Source organism: Anastrepha ludens, chromosome 4 (assembly GCF_028408465.1).
Source record: "Anastrepha ludens isolate Willacy chromosome 4, idAnaLude1.1, whole genome shotgun sequence".
NCBI classification, from domain to species: domain Eukaryota; kingdom Metazoa; phylum Arthropoda; class Insecta; order Diptera; family Tephritidae; genus Anastrepha; species Anastrepha ludens.
The window spans coordinates 21,055,203-21,072,563 of NC_071500.1; the positions used below are offsets into that span (position 1 = coordinate 21,055,203).

At 36.4% G+C, this 17,361-nt stretch overlaps 1 protein-coding gene across 11 annotated transcripts in view; it reads left to right on the forward strand.

Annotated features, from left to right (window-relative positions):
• The window catches only part of LOC128860293 (NAD(+) hydrolase sarm1), a 158,139-nt gene that overhangs the window by 130,628 nt on the left and 10,150 nt on the right, over window positions 1-17,361 (forward strand). For 9 of the 11 annotated variants that reach the window (XM_054097733.1, XM_054097724.1, XM_054097725.1 and 6 more), the window contains 3 exons: window positions 12,373-14,274; window positions 14,355-14,534; window positions 14,621-14,790. In XM_054097733.1, the coding sequence (XP_053953708.1) occupies window positions 12,373-14,274; window positions 14,355-14,534; window positions 14,621-14,790 (2,252 nt within the window). Of the gene's footprint in view, window positions 1-7,239; window positions 7,332-10,920; window positions 11,821-12,372; window positions 14,275-14,354; window positions 14,535-14,620; window positions 14,791-17,361 lie in introns of those variants that run through there. The other 2 variants (XM_054097731.1, XM_054097734.1) reach the window with 2 other exon arrangements.

Below are 17,361 nucleotides of genomic sequence, written 5' to 3' on the forward strand. Positions count from 1 at the left end.
TTATTGTTAGGATTTACTCTATAAAGAAGCCGCAGGGTCTCGTACAGAATCGAAAATTCTCAAAATTTTACGCTCAAAATCTAAGAGATAGTTTTTTAGAGTAGTAGTCAGAACCCATGTTCCACTTCTATGCGTTGGTTTTAAGTAGTTTCAGGTGTGCGAAAGAGCTTCTATTTGTCGCCTACAGTCTGACGTTTATGCAGTTAAGCAGATCAGCTGTACTCGTACCACTTGAGTTTACTCTTAGGTACTTGAAGGTTTTGGCTTTTGAATGTCTGCTAGTTTTAATTTTTTTGCTCTCATTCTCACAGTGAGTTCGAACCAATACCCAACAAATGTCAGGCGCGTACAAACTCATACGACTACTTCGGCCGCCATTGCTGACAGTTTATTAGAATAAGCGTACAATAAAATTCCCTGTATCATATCTGGGAATCCCCCGCCCTTAGAAAAATTTACCCCAACAATCGCACTTACGAACAACCGAGCCGATACTTGGTAGTCTCTGCCTTATACTCATACGCATTTACATTTACACACATTTTGGATAAATTGCATATTTGCATGTTCCTTGTACTCGTACATGCGTTTGTGTATGTAAATTTGTGTATTGCGCCATATAAAACAATCCCATTTTCGCGCCACGCCATTCCATAGCGGATAATCTTTCGTTTTGTGAAATTATATTTTATTTCGTCGACATAAGTCAAGTCGACACTGACACGCAAGGCTGACGGTGACAGTGATTAACTAACGGTTCTTTTTTTTAATAAATGTTGGTAAAATAAGAAGCTTAAGGAATTCCCACTGCTCGAAGGACAATTCAATAGAGGACATTCGGTTGGAAAGAGAGTGTAAAACGGAAACTCCTTCTTCTTCTTCTTCTTCTTCTTCTTCTTCTTCTTCTTCTTCAACTTCGAAGTAGACGCATGGAAAAGTATAAACGAAATATAACTACGAAATGGAAGTGAAGTGAAATATGAAGTTTAATTATTAAATATTTAAAATCGCATGATTTCTTTCATTGCCAATGCTTTGCAAAAGAAGAGATTAGTTGGTTTGTTAAAGGGCTAAAAGTAAATGGGAAAAGCGTCACACCACTTTCACTTGCAATGCCAAGGGCGTTAACTCACAACCAACAAAAGAATATCGATTTTCACTTTGGTGCTCTTAGCCTTTGCATTTGCCTTTTGTACGTCGTTAGGTTGGAAAAGGAGCAGCGCGTGTTTTCCGTTGGTTGCTTGCTTGGAAATGTACAATAGGTATTTTCCAAATTTATTATATAAATGAAATTTAGTTGGAATAAAGTGGCTTTCAAGTGAACAACATATGGCTGGCCAATCTGTCGCGTCGCGTTTGTTACACCAATTTTTGTGATAAGCCAGTATGTTGCTTACAAGATGTCTACTAACTCCAAGTCATTGTTTAACACAAGGAACAGCCGTATGCCATTATACAAAGCGAGCGCGTCCGCAATCCATATTCGGAAAGTTAAAGGTAAATGAGTGAATAAGGATATGTGCTCTTCTTAAAATAAATATTATGTATATTTGTCGACGTCGCCTTGTTATTATGTCAAAGTGCCCAAGCGTGGCTCCTTTCAAAAAATAAGTGTAGAAAGCATAACTGTGCATCTTACATAATATAATATTATTGTATGCTTACATATCGTATCTTGTAGTGCAAGGTGGTGCAAAATTAATCATCCGATTTCATTTATTAATAATAATATTTTACTAAACATAAGTAAACATGATTTTAAGTGATAGGAATCTTTATTTTGACCTTTACGCGCTCCATTGCTTGTTTGTTTGGGTACCGCAGTGGTCTAGTTCAAAAGTGTTAAATATAATTCACGTATATATTAATAAATTTTAATTTTTCTTATAGAGTGATTAATTTTGTGCCACCTTGTATTTGATAAGATTTGAATTTAAGTACCCACGCGAGTTTTTCAAATACATTTTTTTCTGTCACATCTTTAACACCATCATCAGGCAGCAGTACAGCTCATTGATAGCTTTAGCGCCGTTCATAATCGCCTTGCACGCATCGCGTTTTTAACTCCAATTTTCAATTTTTTTAATCTGCAATAACTTGGTCAAACCACTGACAATTTGGGCAATCTTTTGCTCGCGCTTGCATCCATGGCTTAACTCGCGAAGCATAGCAGTTATATTAATAATCGATTTTTTTTTATGTTGACAATAATTGAAAAAGGTTATTTAAAAATAAAAGGACTTTCAAAAGTGACACCTAGATGCCTTCTTCTTCTTAATTGGCGCAATAACCGGTTACGGAGGCTTTCCTCGTCCTCTGCTACCACCAGCTGGTACCGCATCGAATACTTACAGAGCCAGAGCGTTTGTTTCCATTCGGACGACATGATATAGCCAGCGTAGCCGCCAGGTCTATGTCGCCTAGATGTGAGTAATGAATAACTCCTAGACGGTACCTTTTTTATGTCATCTTTGCCATTGTTCAAGAGGACAGATGTACAATTTTAGATCATAGAGCAACACATTAAAATTATTGAAATGATCGAAATGAAAATGGTCGATCCATTCATATCGCACAATTCTTGAATTTTTTTTTTTTGGAAATAATCCGCCGAATAAGTCGACAACTCAAAGGTTGTTGAAAGAATATCCAGAAACTGGATCTGTCGACGATGGAAAAAGTATTGGCTGTCCAAAAACTGGACGTTCAGTTAAGAATATGCTGCTGTAGCGCAAAGTGTTGCTGAACAACTTGCGGCATTGATATCTCGACATTCTCAACAATTGGGAATTTATGAATCGATGGCGACATTTTGGCGGATTTTACCTGTAGACGAGCTCATGGGGGACATTTAAAGGGTTTTATTTCTCACATATAACATATCTGTTAAGAGCCGTATTTTGAATAAAAATAGTAAAGCCTAAAAGAATAAAATTTGTAAATGTTTAACTACATCTAGGCGCGTATTTTGAAAGACGCTTTACCTATTTTCGTTCACTTTCGAAACGGACGAGCACAGAATATATTTGACATTTACATAATTTTGCTTAAATGCACTACAAAAATTATATTATAATGTTAATTAGCATTCGATATTCTAACAGAAAGGCTTAACTAACACTTTTCGCGTCCTTGTAAGACCCACAACTAGTTTTATGTACGAGTACTATATCATTAAATTGATAAAAATGTGGACTTTTCTCTCTGTGATATCAAACTTTTCAAGGATTCGACCCAACTGAGACAAAATATTCGCTCCCGTATCTGTTTTATTTCATTTCATTTATTAAATCTATGATTACAGAACCTTGCAGACTGGAGAGGCATAACTTAAAGATTAGGCTTAAAAGTAATTTGACGCGTGACCGTTAAACGGTCACCGAACATTGCTCATTACAATCACTTTGTTAAGAGTGTCGGGAAAGTCGTGCGAAAAATTGTGTGTACGTGTGATTTCCAGTTACATATAAACGTAGCGACAAACAAAATAGCTTTTAGCGCACCACCGACAGCATAGCGCGATAGCCGAGCGGCTAGCAATGTGGGCTTCCGATCCAAAATCCTGGGCTCGAATCCCAAAAAAAAAAATTTTTTATATATTTACTTTATTTTGTTTTAGTTTAATGGGATTTGTGGTGTGCGTCTTGATGTTATGTTGATCCACAAATGGAGAGACCTACAGTTTCAAGCCGACTCCGAACAGCAGATATTTTGATGAGGAGCTTTTTCATGGCAGAAATACATTCGGAGGTTTGCCATTGTCTGCCGAAGGGCGACTGCTATTAGAAAAATATTTTTCTTAATTTTGGTGTTTTCACCGAGATTCGAACCAACGTTCTCTTTGTGAATTCTGAATGGTAGTCACGCATCAACCCATTCGGTTACGGCGTTTATTTATTTTTACTGATGCAAAAATAAGAAAAAATATATGAAAAAAGTTTGTTTACTGCTTACACATTTTCCAAAGGTGACGGAGAACCAAAAAAAAAGTCGATTTTCAAACAAATACCAGTGCATATGTGTTTGTAACATACAAAAGAGTGTAATTGTGTTAGAGTTTCGGTCACGCAGGTTTTGCTGGTATAGGAAGGGTGAAGACAGAGACTATTAAAAATTGCACTAAGTTCATTAAGAGACCTTGTAATGGGTACTTAATTCCAATAATATGATTCAAAACTTTAACTTGCAACGGAAAGTGAAAATTGAAAACGCAATGCTATTCGCGGTGTATTGAAGCTCCAGTAAATCCAGATAATTAATGAGACCATAGACATCTCTAAAATTGATCAAACCTTTCCTATGAGATTGTGGTCGAAGCACCAGACAGACTAGTCCACTGTCTGGAAACTGGCAAAAAAAAATGGCTTTGCGTATTAAATAAACTTCATGAATACAGCTAATTTTAAAATATTAATATATTTGCACTATACTCACAAATGAAATAAAAAACTCATATGCCCCTCGATGGGTTAACTGCTTATATTCATATTCCAAAGCATTACGTTGAATATCCAATTCAATGGAAATATCCCTTTTCCATGATATATTATTTTATTCAGCAGCATTGCGTTTATGGCCGTGAGCTAATTAATTTCACGTGTATCTTATCTTTATGCCTATCACTTGCAATGACAATAAATCGAGAGTTAGACTGCCACCAAAACATTTCAGTTGGATTTCGATTAGGTTCGATTTTTGTGGCAGTCGATTTAGAATAGCCAACTCACTCAGGTCATATACGTACGTTGTGGTACGACTGAGTAACATTGGAACCTCAGTGTTTATTCATCATGAAACCATTTAGACGCTCTTATGAAGCGTAAGATAGGACGTATCCCACACCGGATATTTCAGTAAGAGAGTCAAAAAGAGTATTTTCCTAACAACCTTGCTTTATTCCTACCTAAGGAAGTGTTCCACTGTTTCTCCCTCTTCATTGTCTCTAGAACTTCTGTAGTATTCATGAGAAAATACTCATAGCCTACCTAATAGCCAATGACCGGTGACATAAGCCACAACCTTCGAGATGTTCTGTCGTGACAGGTTAAGCAATTCTCCTGCCTTTTTCTTATCCATTTGCGGCCAAATTAGCCTTATTGTAACACAAGTATTTGCTTGATATATTGGCCTCTCGGAGAATATTTTTTTGTCCTTAATTGACAAATTGCCATAGCAATTCCTATCTTTCCTCTGTTTTCAAGACGTGGAAGATTAATACCCTCTCTAGCGAGCTCATTGGCCTTGCAATTTCCTTCAATGGCTCTATGTCCCGGAATCCATATAAGACTGGCCTTGAAGGTGGTGCTAATATCAATTAGAGCTGCCAGGCATTCCTGAGCAATCTTTGGTCTTAGTGTAAATGCCTCCATTGATTTGATGGTCGCCTGGCTATCCGAGAAGATATCTATCGTAGTTTTTGTTACGGCGTACGTGTTAAGGGTACACAGTTACCTCCTTTGTGGCTAAGACTTCTGCTTAGTAAACGCTACAGCGGTGCGGAAGTCGGACAGATGATTCTAGCCATATTTCTTTTGAAAAAAAACTCCATAGCTTACTTTATTTTCTATTATTAGGTATTATTTTCTAGCTTGAATCCATCCGTGAAAAATTTTATTTCCCTTCCAAGTCCATGGAGAAGCCTTTGAGTGGGTGGGTGGGTTTGGGGAAAGGGTAATCGATTTCAGTTGGGCTTATTCAGTATTTGTTACTTTCTAAATATCAGCATTAAAATGATTGAAAATGTCTCCTCCAAACGGCGTTGTACCTCGGCAGCTTCGACGTAAACAGCAGCCAAGGATATATTCCTCCGCAGAATCATTTCGATGATAAAAACCAAATTTTTATTATAGAAACAGATTGGCTAAAATATTCTTAAAAATAATTGTAAGGCCAAACGTCTCCTCCGAATTGGAATGTGAGTCTTGATGTTGTTCCGCAAATGAAGAGACCTACGGTTTTACATAAGACGCCTACGAATAACTGGTGAGAGGAGCTTTGCCATCGCCGAAGGGAGGGCGACCGCTATTAAAAAAAAACTTGTTGCTATTTAATGCCCGCAGTTATTATCGAACCTGGCACCTGCTATATGTTTGCCACGCATAAGCACATTAGACGATGATGACTTGGAGCTTTTAGTTCTATGAGGAACAACATTTTAGCGATGTTAAGATGTTCTATGAGAAACAAAATTTTAGCGATGTACAATCAGAGTTCTGTTTGCGGCTTTATGTAGCAAAACATTTTTTTTACATTTGTCATTCCCTGCAAATTCCTATCACATTTTCAAAAAATTTCTTTTAAATCTTAGAAAAACTTATCAACATAAAGCATAAGCTAATTTTCGTTCTGAACCACTTTTTCACAAAATGTATGAAACTGCTGCTTTTTCGACCTGCTCTGTGTTAGGCGTCTATGTTAAACAAAATCTCAACTGACACTTCTATTAACGAAAAAGTTGATGAAAAAAATATAATAAATAACACACATACATACATATGCTAGATGTTGGCAAAACGCCAATGCAATAGCAACAGCAAACATCACGTTTGCGAGAAAAAATAAAATAAATTCACTTTTTATTGGATTGACATCATAATTTTTTTATAACGACCATACATGCATATATTCAAATAAAATAATAAATGCAGATCGTTTTAATCACAAAAAGTGTTAGCAATGTAAATTAATTAATAAATTAATGAAATTTTTGCGCCATGAGCGAATTTAAAGCTGTAAGCAGCGGACTTGTATTCGAACATCCTTCTCCCACTAATTAAAAAATTATTTTTTGCATCATTGAAAGAGTTCATACGATCACTCGTGCTCAGCGAAGATCCACTACCCTTACTACCACTACTAGATCGCATATGCTACCCTGCCTGCGGTCAATGAGTTTGTGGGTGTATGTGCGCCTCTAAAGAGTTACAGTGTGCCAAGTTCAAGTTCATATACTTACATATATTTAAATATTTACAAAGCACATTTTCCTTTTGCTCTCAGCGCCCCAAACTTTGCTCTTTTGCGTTGCTCATCTGCCAAGAGCCTGCCTCTCAACGATTGGAAATTATTTTTGTTTTAATTCCTTTGGTTTTGTTGTTTTTCGCCTTCTTCGACTTTCGCCACCATCAACGCCTAACAGTATGAACCCCCAATCTTTTTGCATTCGACAATTTCAGTCTTTCGCCAACAGCTAAACGATCGAGACGTGGTTCAGTGGTTGCGAGGTTTTCCGTGAAAATTGTGTTGCGTCTGTCGCGGCCACCGTTGAATGAACGACGGTTGAGCGCGCTACGAGAGTACGAGAAGATCGAAATAAAATATTGAATCTAAGCGTATGCGTGTGAAAAATTCATTTTGCTCTTCTTCTTCTATCTTATACATATGTAGTACAAAGTGAATATGTATTTTATAGATAGAATACTTCCGAATTGTATTTATACGCTATGTTAACGCGAAATGCCCAAAACAAAGTCGAAAAATGTGTGGGAAAAATAGATTCGACCTTCGTTGACTGGTGATAGACTTGAACGTCAATTGGCGCGTCCTTTAAAAAAAAGTCATTAGCGCGTGGATAATAAGATTTTTAATTTTCGTTAAAAATTCAAATTCTTAATCTATTTTGCTATTTAGAGAAAAAATAATCAAAAAAGTCAAAAAACAATAAAGTACACAATTAGTTGAAAATAATTTGAAAAAAGCATAAAAAATAGTCTAGTACACTATTCGGAAAGCTTTGTTAAAAATAATTTGAAAAAAAATGCATTTTTTATATACACACATACGTAACTACCTCACAAATAAATCTAAATAAAAGCTCACAATATCGAAATCAGTTACATTTCTTCTTATAAACTAACCAAAAGTTTTCGCCCTGCACCAAAACGACATTGGGCGACGTTTTTATATTTAAGGACAGACAACAAGGCGCATATATGTATGTATGTGCATATATAGACAATGGCAAACCTCCGAGTGTATTTCCGCCATGAAAAAGCTATCATATTGCTGAAACAAGAACCAAAAAATCTTCGCTTTTGAATTATTAAAATAAATTTTTTTTTTCGAAAATTCACACACAAATCAAAGTTCATTTTATATACAGTTTAAAATCAGTTATTGCATTTCTTAAAGAATTTAAATTTTTATAAATTTCTAGCTTTAATTAAAATTTTTGAACTTAACGAAAGTTTTCGAGCTCAACGAAAGTTTTCAAACTTAACGAAAGTTTTCGTACTTAACGAACATTTTCGAACTTAACGAAACTTAAGTTCAGTTTTTATTATTTCGCCGCTAAGTAGCAAACGAACTAATAATACAATTTTTGTATTCGTTAAGCCTAACGAAACATATTTTTAATATATAACATTTTACATTTTAAAACTTAGCCATGCTTTTCAAACTTAATGAATGTTGTTTAGTAATAGTGAATTTGAAACTTAGGCAAAATTTTAATGCTTAATGAAAGTTAAATAATTGAGAACTAATAACAAATAAAAAATTTATTTGAATTCAGTGGCTTTTAAATTTAATTAACTTCGTTCTTAAACTTATGCGACTTACCTAAAAAACTACAATAAATAAAATTAGACTCAGGAGTTTTAATACTCTATTAAAAAAACGTGTTTTAGAACTTATTACACATTTTCAATCTTCAATGAACGTTTAGAAGCCTAAGGACAACGCAGGGTACAAATTTAACGAAAATTTTGAAACTTAACAAAATTAAAAAAAATGAACTTAAGTTTTAAAACTTAACGAAACTTTAAAATTTCGATTACATAAACACAACAAAAGTTATTTAGAAAATTTAACTAAAGTTATTGCAAAAAAAATTTTGAGTTTCTAAACTGAACGATAATTAAATTTGGTTTTTATAAAAATTAAAAAAAGTTATTTACAAACTTAATTACAAATTTAGAACCTAACGAAACTTTGAAATTTGGTCTTTACAAATTTAGAACTTAACGAAACCGTGAAATTTGGTTTCTACAAAATTAGCAAAAGTAATATTAAAATTATATCCGCTTACCTCAAAAATTGTGTAAAATTATAATCAAAAATGTTAATACTAAAACTCCAGTATGCTTCCCCTATATTTTAAAACTTAAACATTTTTCAACTGACAGAGAACACATAAAATTGATAAATATTTTCAAATGTTCCAGCGGGTTTCCCCTTAAACGGAAACTTAACATTTTTATTAAAGCTAAAAAAATTTATGAAAATTTTGAAACTTAATTATTGTTAGAAAATGAAACTTAGTGAAGATTTTGAAACTTAACACAATTTAAAAATTTAACGAAAGTTTTAAAACTTAACGAAACTTTGAGATTTCGTTTTTTAAAACATAAAAAAAGTTATTTATATTAAAAAATTGAACTAAAGTTATAATAATAAATTTTTGTTTTAAAACTTAACGAAACTTAAATTTGATTTTTAAAAAAAGTTATTTATAAAATTTAACTACAAATTTCAACTTAACGAAACTTTGAAGCTATGTTTTTATCAAAAACAAAAACGCTTACCTTAAAAATTATGTAAAATTTAAATCAAAAATGTCAATACTAGAAGCCCAGTAGCATTCCGTTATATTTTAAAATTTAACAAGTTTTTCAACTGACAGAGAACACATATAGTTGATAAATATTTTCAACTCTATTAAAGATGTTCAAATATCCGCGGCTGTAAAAATAAATGAAAATTTTAAAAGTATGTATTCCGTTACATTTTAAAACTTTAAGACAGTTTTTAAACTGGCAGAAAACAAACAAAGTAGGCAAGCATTTTTAAACTCTATTAAAGATGTTGAAAACACTATTAAAGATGAAGAAGCTGATTTTACACTAAACAAAAATTTAAAAAATTCATGAAAACTAAAAATATTAACCAAATTTTTCAAACTGAACGAATGTTAGAAAATTTAACGAAAGTTTTTAAACTCAACGAAACTTGAAATTCGGTTCCATTGTTTTGAAAATGTAGTTAAAGAAATTTTTAAAAATTGTAACAACTTACTTTAAAAGCTAAATTAAACCAAAAGCAAAATTGTTAATATTAAAAAATTACGCAAAAAAATTAAAGGTGGTTTTATTGATGAACTTAATAAAAATAGTCCTACTAAACCAAGCTTTTAAAGCCCAAAAGAACTGCAAAGCACATTTTATTAAAGCTTAAAAATAATAAAGAGAAATAATTCTATATAATAAATTTGCAATTTCAACAAAATGAAGCGTTACAAGATCTCCGTTAATTACCCATACGTAAGCTGTCAAAAATATTTTTTGCCTTCCACATCTCTTTGTGTTGTTCACACTTGTGCTCTAAATAAAATTATGTGCAATTATTGTTGTATATAAAATCCCACTTACTTCCCCTTTCAATTGTGTTGTACTTCTTATTCTGTTGTCTATACAAATCATTAACTGTTCGCGTCAATATGTCGATCAGTGTGAAGCGCACGCGTAGCTAATGAAAATTTTTTTTAACTGATCCGTGAAGATAAAATAATAACACACTGACTTGTATACATACACTCATGCATACATAATATACTTGGGTCGAAATATGTGTATAAATAAATTGAATTTCTATTTTTCCGCCACACAAGTAATATCGCTTTTGTTGACGTACGCGCGGGTACTAAATGCGCCGCATCGCTCTTTCCTTCAAGAACACAATGCCACAGCGCCTCCTCATATGCTAACAATTACTTTAGTATTGTACATACATACATAATTTGTGTTATATGTCGTATGCTTATATGAAAAATTGTGTGAAATTTTTGCAGATTATTTTTCTAAAGTCACAGTCGTCGCCAATTCTGGTGCAACTGACAAGGTGCGCTCGCAATTGAAACGTGTGGAATTTCGTAAATGCGCAGGTGTTTTCACTATATAATTTTGCATTTGTCTCATGGTCTAGCAATTGGCTCGAAAATTCAAGCAAAAACATTACAACAGTAAAATAATAAAAAAAAACTATCTCAATTGAAAATAAAAAGAAAAAATAGGACACAAAATTTTTGCCAAAACAAAAAGTAAGCACACAAACGGTAGCGGCAAAATGTCCCATCAAGCGCCTTGGTCCATACGTAAAGGAATTTTCCGCTCAAGTGGCCAATCGGATTTTGTGCCCGCTCGTTCACCCAGCCCCATCGTAGAAATGCCACTTTCGCCACCTCCGATCAACACTACAAATGGTGGTCCCCCCATTAGCCGCTTCTCGCCCACCTGTCCGCTTTCGCCCCCACCACAACCTATACAAGTAGTTTCGGGTCCACCCGGACCGCCTAACGCCGTCACAATCAATGACAACGTTGCCACCACGAAAAACTCCTCACTGTCCAACTCCGCCACTACATCTAAATCGCAGGCTCAATCGTCGTCTTCCAAGCAATCTGCGTCATCATCGTCCTCATCTTCAAAATCGTCATCAGCGTCTGGTTCATCAAGTTCAGCTGCGCGTATGTCTGCATCGTCCTCCTCCTCATCTTCGTCTTCGTCCGCATCCGCTGCGGCAGCTTCTGCCTCTCGCTCTGTACGTAAAAACTCTTGTCCACCATTTCAGCATTTTAGCTCGCCTCAAACCGCATCTCTGCCGCCACTCCCACCACACGCACACATCCAACTACAACAACAATCAATACCACAACAACCACCAACAACAGCCAACACTACAGCTTCAACAACAGCAATGAACACAAGTGCAAACGCAAGCCATACATCTGGAACATATTCGAGTAACCCGAACCTTAGCAGCACTGCAACAGGTGGTGTTTTGAAAAATGTTCGCGAAATACCCATCGTGGTCGAACGGAACAAGGTATACAAAAACGACTGAGTCAATTGAGCGCAAAAACTCAAGAAAGAGGAATTGCGCAAAGAATTGCATTCATACATGACAACCAGTGTAGATAGTCCTAATCAAATTTTGAAATTTTGAATGTCAATCGGTTCTCTAAAAAATTGTAAATATTACAAATCCAATATTTTTGGCCGAGTTTCCACTAGTCAACTTCTTCACCAACTCTTCAGCGCAAAGCCCCATAAATTCTACTCCAAGAATTTCAAAAATGTTAACTATGAGCGCGGAGTTTAATTGTTTTGGTGTTGCGCCTAAAGTTTTCATATTTTTTTAGGCATACTGTAAATATCATCCTGTGAACTAAATATGTGTTATATACTTGTATTGCTTTCTATTCATTGTTCCTGGAACTTTTTTCCTCTTTTTATCTTTTTAAGTGTTCTGAAAAATTGTGTACTGCTTTTGTTAGCCCCTCCATATCTCAAAGCTATCAAAACTTACAAGATCTCCTATCATACACAATTGTATCTTTGTAGTTACTGACGCTATGCATTTCTTTACTCATTTCAGGAAGCTCTCTCCTTACGCACTGGCGATATTACCCAACAGGCCAGCAATAATGTGGCCGCCGCCAGTATTAAAGTGCAAAGTGATACCTTCTCCGCCGACAAAAAAGCCATCTCACAATCGCAGCAATCACAAACGATGACCTCAAACGGCATCATCAGCCAAGAGAAGCACGTCTCGTCTGCATCGCAAGCGAATTACACAATGACGCATAAGGGTGTCTCCAGTTCGGGCAGTAGCATGATCTCGTCCTCTTCGCAAATGTCCGCTACCAATGGTGCACTCATCAAGCTGCACGATCTTAAGTTGGATGACCTGAAAGCACTGACATCCGGCAGCGGTCAACGTGAGATCGAGCAAGCGATTGCCAAGTACTCCGGCGTGTTGACATCGTTCGTGAATACACTGGAGGATTCAAAGGCTGCTCAAGAGAAGTCAATGTATTTGGAGAAAATCAATGAAGTTATGCAACGTGCCTGGGCTGTGCCCACACATGGACACGAGCTCGGCTATAGTTTGTGCAATTCGCTGCGCAATAGCGGCGGTCTAGATTTGCTCATGAAGAACTGTGTGCAGGGTGATATGAAAATCAAATTCTCATCGGCCAAGTTGTTAGAGCAATGCCTAACGACAGAGAATCGTACACATGTTGTAGACAATGGACTCGACAAAGTGGTGAATGTGGCCTGTATGTGCACAAAAGAACCAAATACCGAACATTCACGTGTGGGCACCGGCATACTAGAACACCTATTCAAACACTCGGAAGTCACATGTTCCGATGTCATCAAATTAGGTGGCTTGGATGCAGTGCTCTTCGAATGCCGTACAAATGATGTGGAAACATTGCGACATTGTGCAAGTGCCTTAGCTAATCTGTCTTTGTATGGTGGCGCCGAAAATCAAGAAGCTATGATCTTCCGCAAGGTACCCATGTGGCTATTCCCGCTAGCGTTCCATGACGACGACAACATAAAGTACTATGCCTGTCTTGCGATCGCCGTACTAGTCGCCAATAAAGAGATCGAAGCTGAAGTGCTGAAGTCAGGTTGCCTCGATTTGGTGGAACCCTTCGTCACCACACACGACCCATCGGAATTCGCGCGCTCAAATCTAGCGCACGCACACGGCCAAAGCAAACATTGGCTAGAACGACTGGTGCCAGTTCTAAGTTCGAATCGCGAAGAAGCTCGCAATCTGGCCGCCTTCCATTTCTGCATGGAGGCGGGTATCAAGCGCGAACAGGGAAACACCGAAATATTTCACGAGATCGGCGCCATCGAAGCACTAAAGACTGTAGCGAGTTGCCCCAATGCAATTGCCTCCAAATTCGCAGCGCAAGCGCTACGTCTCATCGGCGAAACTGTACCTCATAAATTGTCGCAGCAAGTGCCACTGTGGTCTGTCGAAGACGTGCAAGAGTGGGTGAAACAAATCAACTTTGGCCAATTTGTGAAACAATTCGAAGAATCACAAGTAGATGGTGATCTATTGTTAAAGTTAAACGAGGAGAATTTGCGTGACGACATTGGCATCTCGAATGGCATACTGCTGAAACGCTTTGAACGTGAGCTGCAAAATCTCAAACGCATGGCTGACTACTCCTCCAAGGACACAGCGAAAATGCACCAGTTCTTGGCCGAAATCGGACCGGAATACGGCACCTACACATATGCAATGCTACACGCAGGCATAGATCGGAATTCATTGCCACAGCTGAATGAAGATATGCTGATTGCGGAGTGTGGCATCAAGAATTCAATACATCGGCTGCGCATACTGAACGCGGTAAAAAACCTAGAAAATTCACTACCCAGCTCGTCCGAAGAGAATATGGCAAAGACGTTGGACGTTTTTGTCAGCTATCGGCGTTCGAATGGCTCGCAATTGGCCAGTTTGTTGAAGGTACGTCTGGCGCGTTGCACGTAGGCGAAAATTCAAAGGCAACTACTTATAATTAAATGTTTACTCATATTTGCTGACAGGTTCACTTGCAACTGCGCGGTTTCTCGGTGTTCATCGATGTTGAGCGCCTGGAAGCGGGCAAATTCGATAATGGACTGCTAAATAGTATTCGTCAGGCGAAAAATTTCGTTTTAGTATTAACACCAAATGCGCTGCAACGGTGTGTTGATGACGAAGAAGGCAAGGATTGGGTGCATCGCGTGAGTAGTTCGTTCACATTTTACATGCAGCATTCAGCGGTCGCATTGTTTGATGATTTGTTTTTTGTTTTATTGCAATTTTGCAGGAAATCGTGGCCGCTTTGAAATCAAATTGTAATATTATTCCAATAATAGATCAACAATTTGCGTGGCCCGAAACCGACCGATTACCGGAAGATATGCGCAGCGTTTGTCATTTCAACGGCGTCACGTGGATACATGACTATCAGGATGCCTGCATCGATAAACTAGAGAGGTAGCTATTGCAAGGCATAGTAATATTCCTACATACGTACATACTTGCATATGTATTTGTTTGATTTTTGAGACAGCACTTTGTAGATTTTGTATTTTATTTTCGCTATGAGGTTTACGTACAAAGAGATAATCTGAAAATTTGCTTGCAATGAAAAGAAACATATTAGTACATAGTTTATTGAAACTCCAATTTTTCGTTCTACACTTTTTCTCGATTTTTCAAATCATTTCACTGCTACACCAGATGGATATCTTTATAAAATTCCAGTAGCGGATTAGCGCGCTTGTGACCGATTATTATCGCCGGCTTATGCCTGAAAGGTATTAACTTGTCTAGTCTCTAATTTTCATTTTTTGCAAAATACTCAATTTCACAGTTTTCGCTACGGCATAGGTCCGAGGAATCATTACTGCACTCTTAATATCATCGAATTTCTATAATAATCTAATATAGCCTTCTTATGATATACCCACCCAGAATATTTATATATTTTCCAAATGTTTCATTATTTGCCGTAATTTAATAGAATTGGTATAGTACGAAATTTCTATTTACTCCTATCCAACGCATGATGGGGAAAAAAATTTTATTTGAAAACTATGAATTTGTCTCTCATAGAAAATATCATAAAAAATTGGAGTCACTTTGATAATGAAAAAACCAAAAAAAAAAAAAAACAAATACGTAAATATGTAAATGCATTCACTTTCCTTCATTTCCCCACATACACACTCACATAGTCATTGAAATAGCTACGCATGCTTTAATGCAAATTTTTTCCCGAAATTACGCTTGGAATGAAACCTAATTTAAAACAAAACAAATATACTTATATACATACGTATACACTCATACTTGTACACTCATTTATGGCAATCAATTTTAACTTTACATTATTTTATAGCATTCACTAACCCGGTTTTACATTTATGAGTACTCTCATCTAAATAAATTTTCTCTGGCCACCCAAATATAGCCGTGGCTAAAAACTTTGTTGCAAATATAAATTTTAAAGCAACTACTTGATGTTAAAAAAGCAAATTAAGTGTAACGAATCCATAAATTATAACAGTCACGCAACTCATTTTACCGCATGTTAATCTAACTGCTAACAGAGTCCTATTTTACTCACATTTAAACCAACAGTGGGCTAACAGCGCTTACAGTTTCAACACCGTTCACGACCGAGAAATCGCTAAAGAGAGATAAGACAGCTTACAGGAGCTGAGTAAAACCTAACGATGTCAAAACAACTTCTTTTTTTTTGTTTTTTTTTGCGGTGAGGCAGGGTTTAAAATGCTTCGCGACTTTCAGCTGCACCGGAACTATGATAACATTTCATCGAAAACCGAGTAGATCCAAGTAGTCGTTCTGACAAAGACTGCCCATTCTATTCTCCCTGCATCCAGGGTAGCCAGTGACAAAACAACTAACTAGTTTTTCTATTTACTAGTTGTAACGCGGAGAGCCTCTGATTGCCATTCACTTACCTACGTTCCAAGCAGCTCACAAATTTCGATCTTCGCCCAATTATCCTCTGGGTAGCTCTCGAACATCCGTTTGAGAGCGAACTAATGAGAGAAGGCGAAGCATTCCAGGATATCTGGATGTGCACTGGGTTTGTGACCCGCCACGTAAAAGTCCTTCCCCAATGAACGCAGCTTAGATACCTATATTTTCAGATTTAAAACTAAGGTCACTTTACACAAAAAAAAAATACAAGCAAAAAAAGTGTTTGTTACACAGAAAGCTGCGGGCACGTAGGCTAAACAATTTACTCGTCTACTATTTGTGAACTGTAGTAGTAGTATATTCTCTTTACTATTCTCCTGTCAGAAGTAGAGGTTCTTTCAAAATACGCACCTAGATGTTGTTTTAAAATAAGACATGTCAAAATTTAGGTTCATTCGACTTTCACTATTTTTTATTCCAAATACGGCTCTTAACGATTATACATATATGAAAAATTACATCATTGAAATGTCCACAATGAGCTCGTCTACAGGTAAAATCCGACAAACTGTCGCCGTCGATTCATGAATAGATACCTAATTGTTGAGCATGCCGAGATATCGCTGATGAAGGTTGTTCAGCAACACTTTGCGTCACACCAGCAAAATTCGTAACAGAACGTCCACTTTTTGGTCTGTCAGTCATTTTTTCCTCCTCTACAGAACCAGTTTCTTGATATCCTTTCAACAACCTTTGAATTGTCCACTCATTCTGACTATTATTTCCACCAAAAAAATTACGAAATTGCGATATGCTGTTCTAAAGTTCGACCATTTTGATAAAAAGTTTCAGTAATCTTAACGCGTTGTTTTATAGTGTGAAGTTGAGAATTTGTCTACTTCGCAAATATTAAAGATGACATAAGGACGGTACTGTCTAGGAATTATTCACTACTGACATCTAGACGTCATTTTTGAAAGGCCCTTTAGTTATCTACATCACTTTCACGGTTTTAGTCAAGTTTTCATTATTATTGTTATGGTCTAATTTAGTTGGACCCAAAAAAACGAGCAACGTCGACAAGGTTGGACCAAAGGAACGTTTTCCTGATAGATG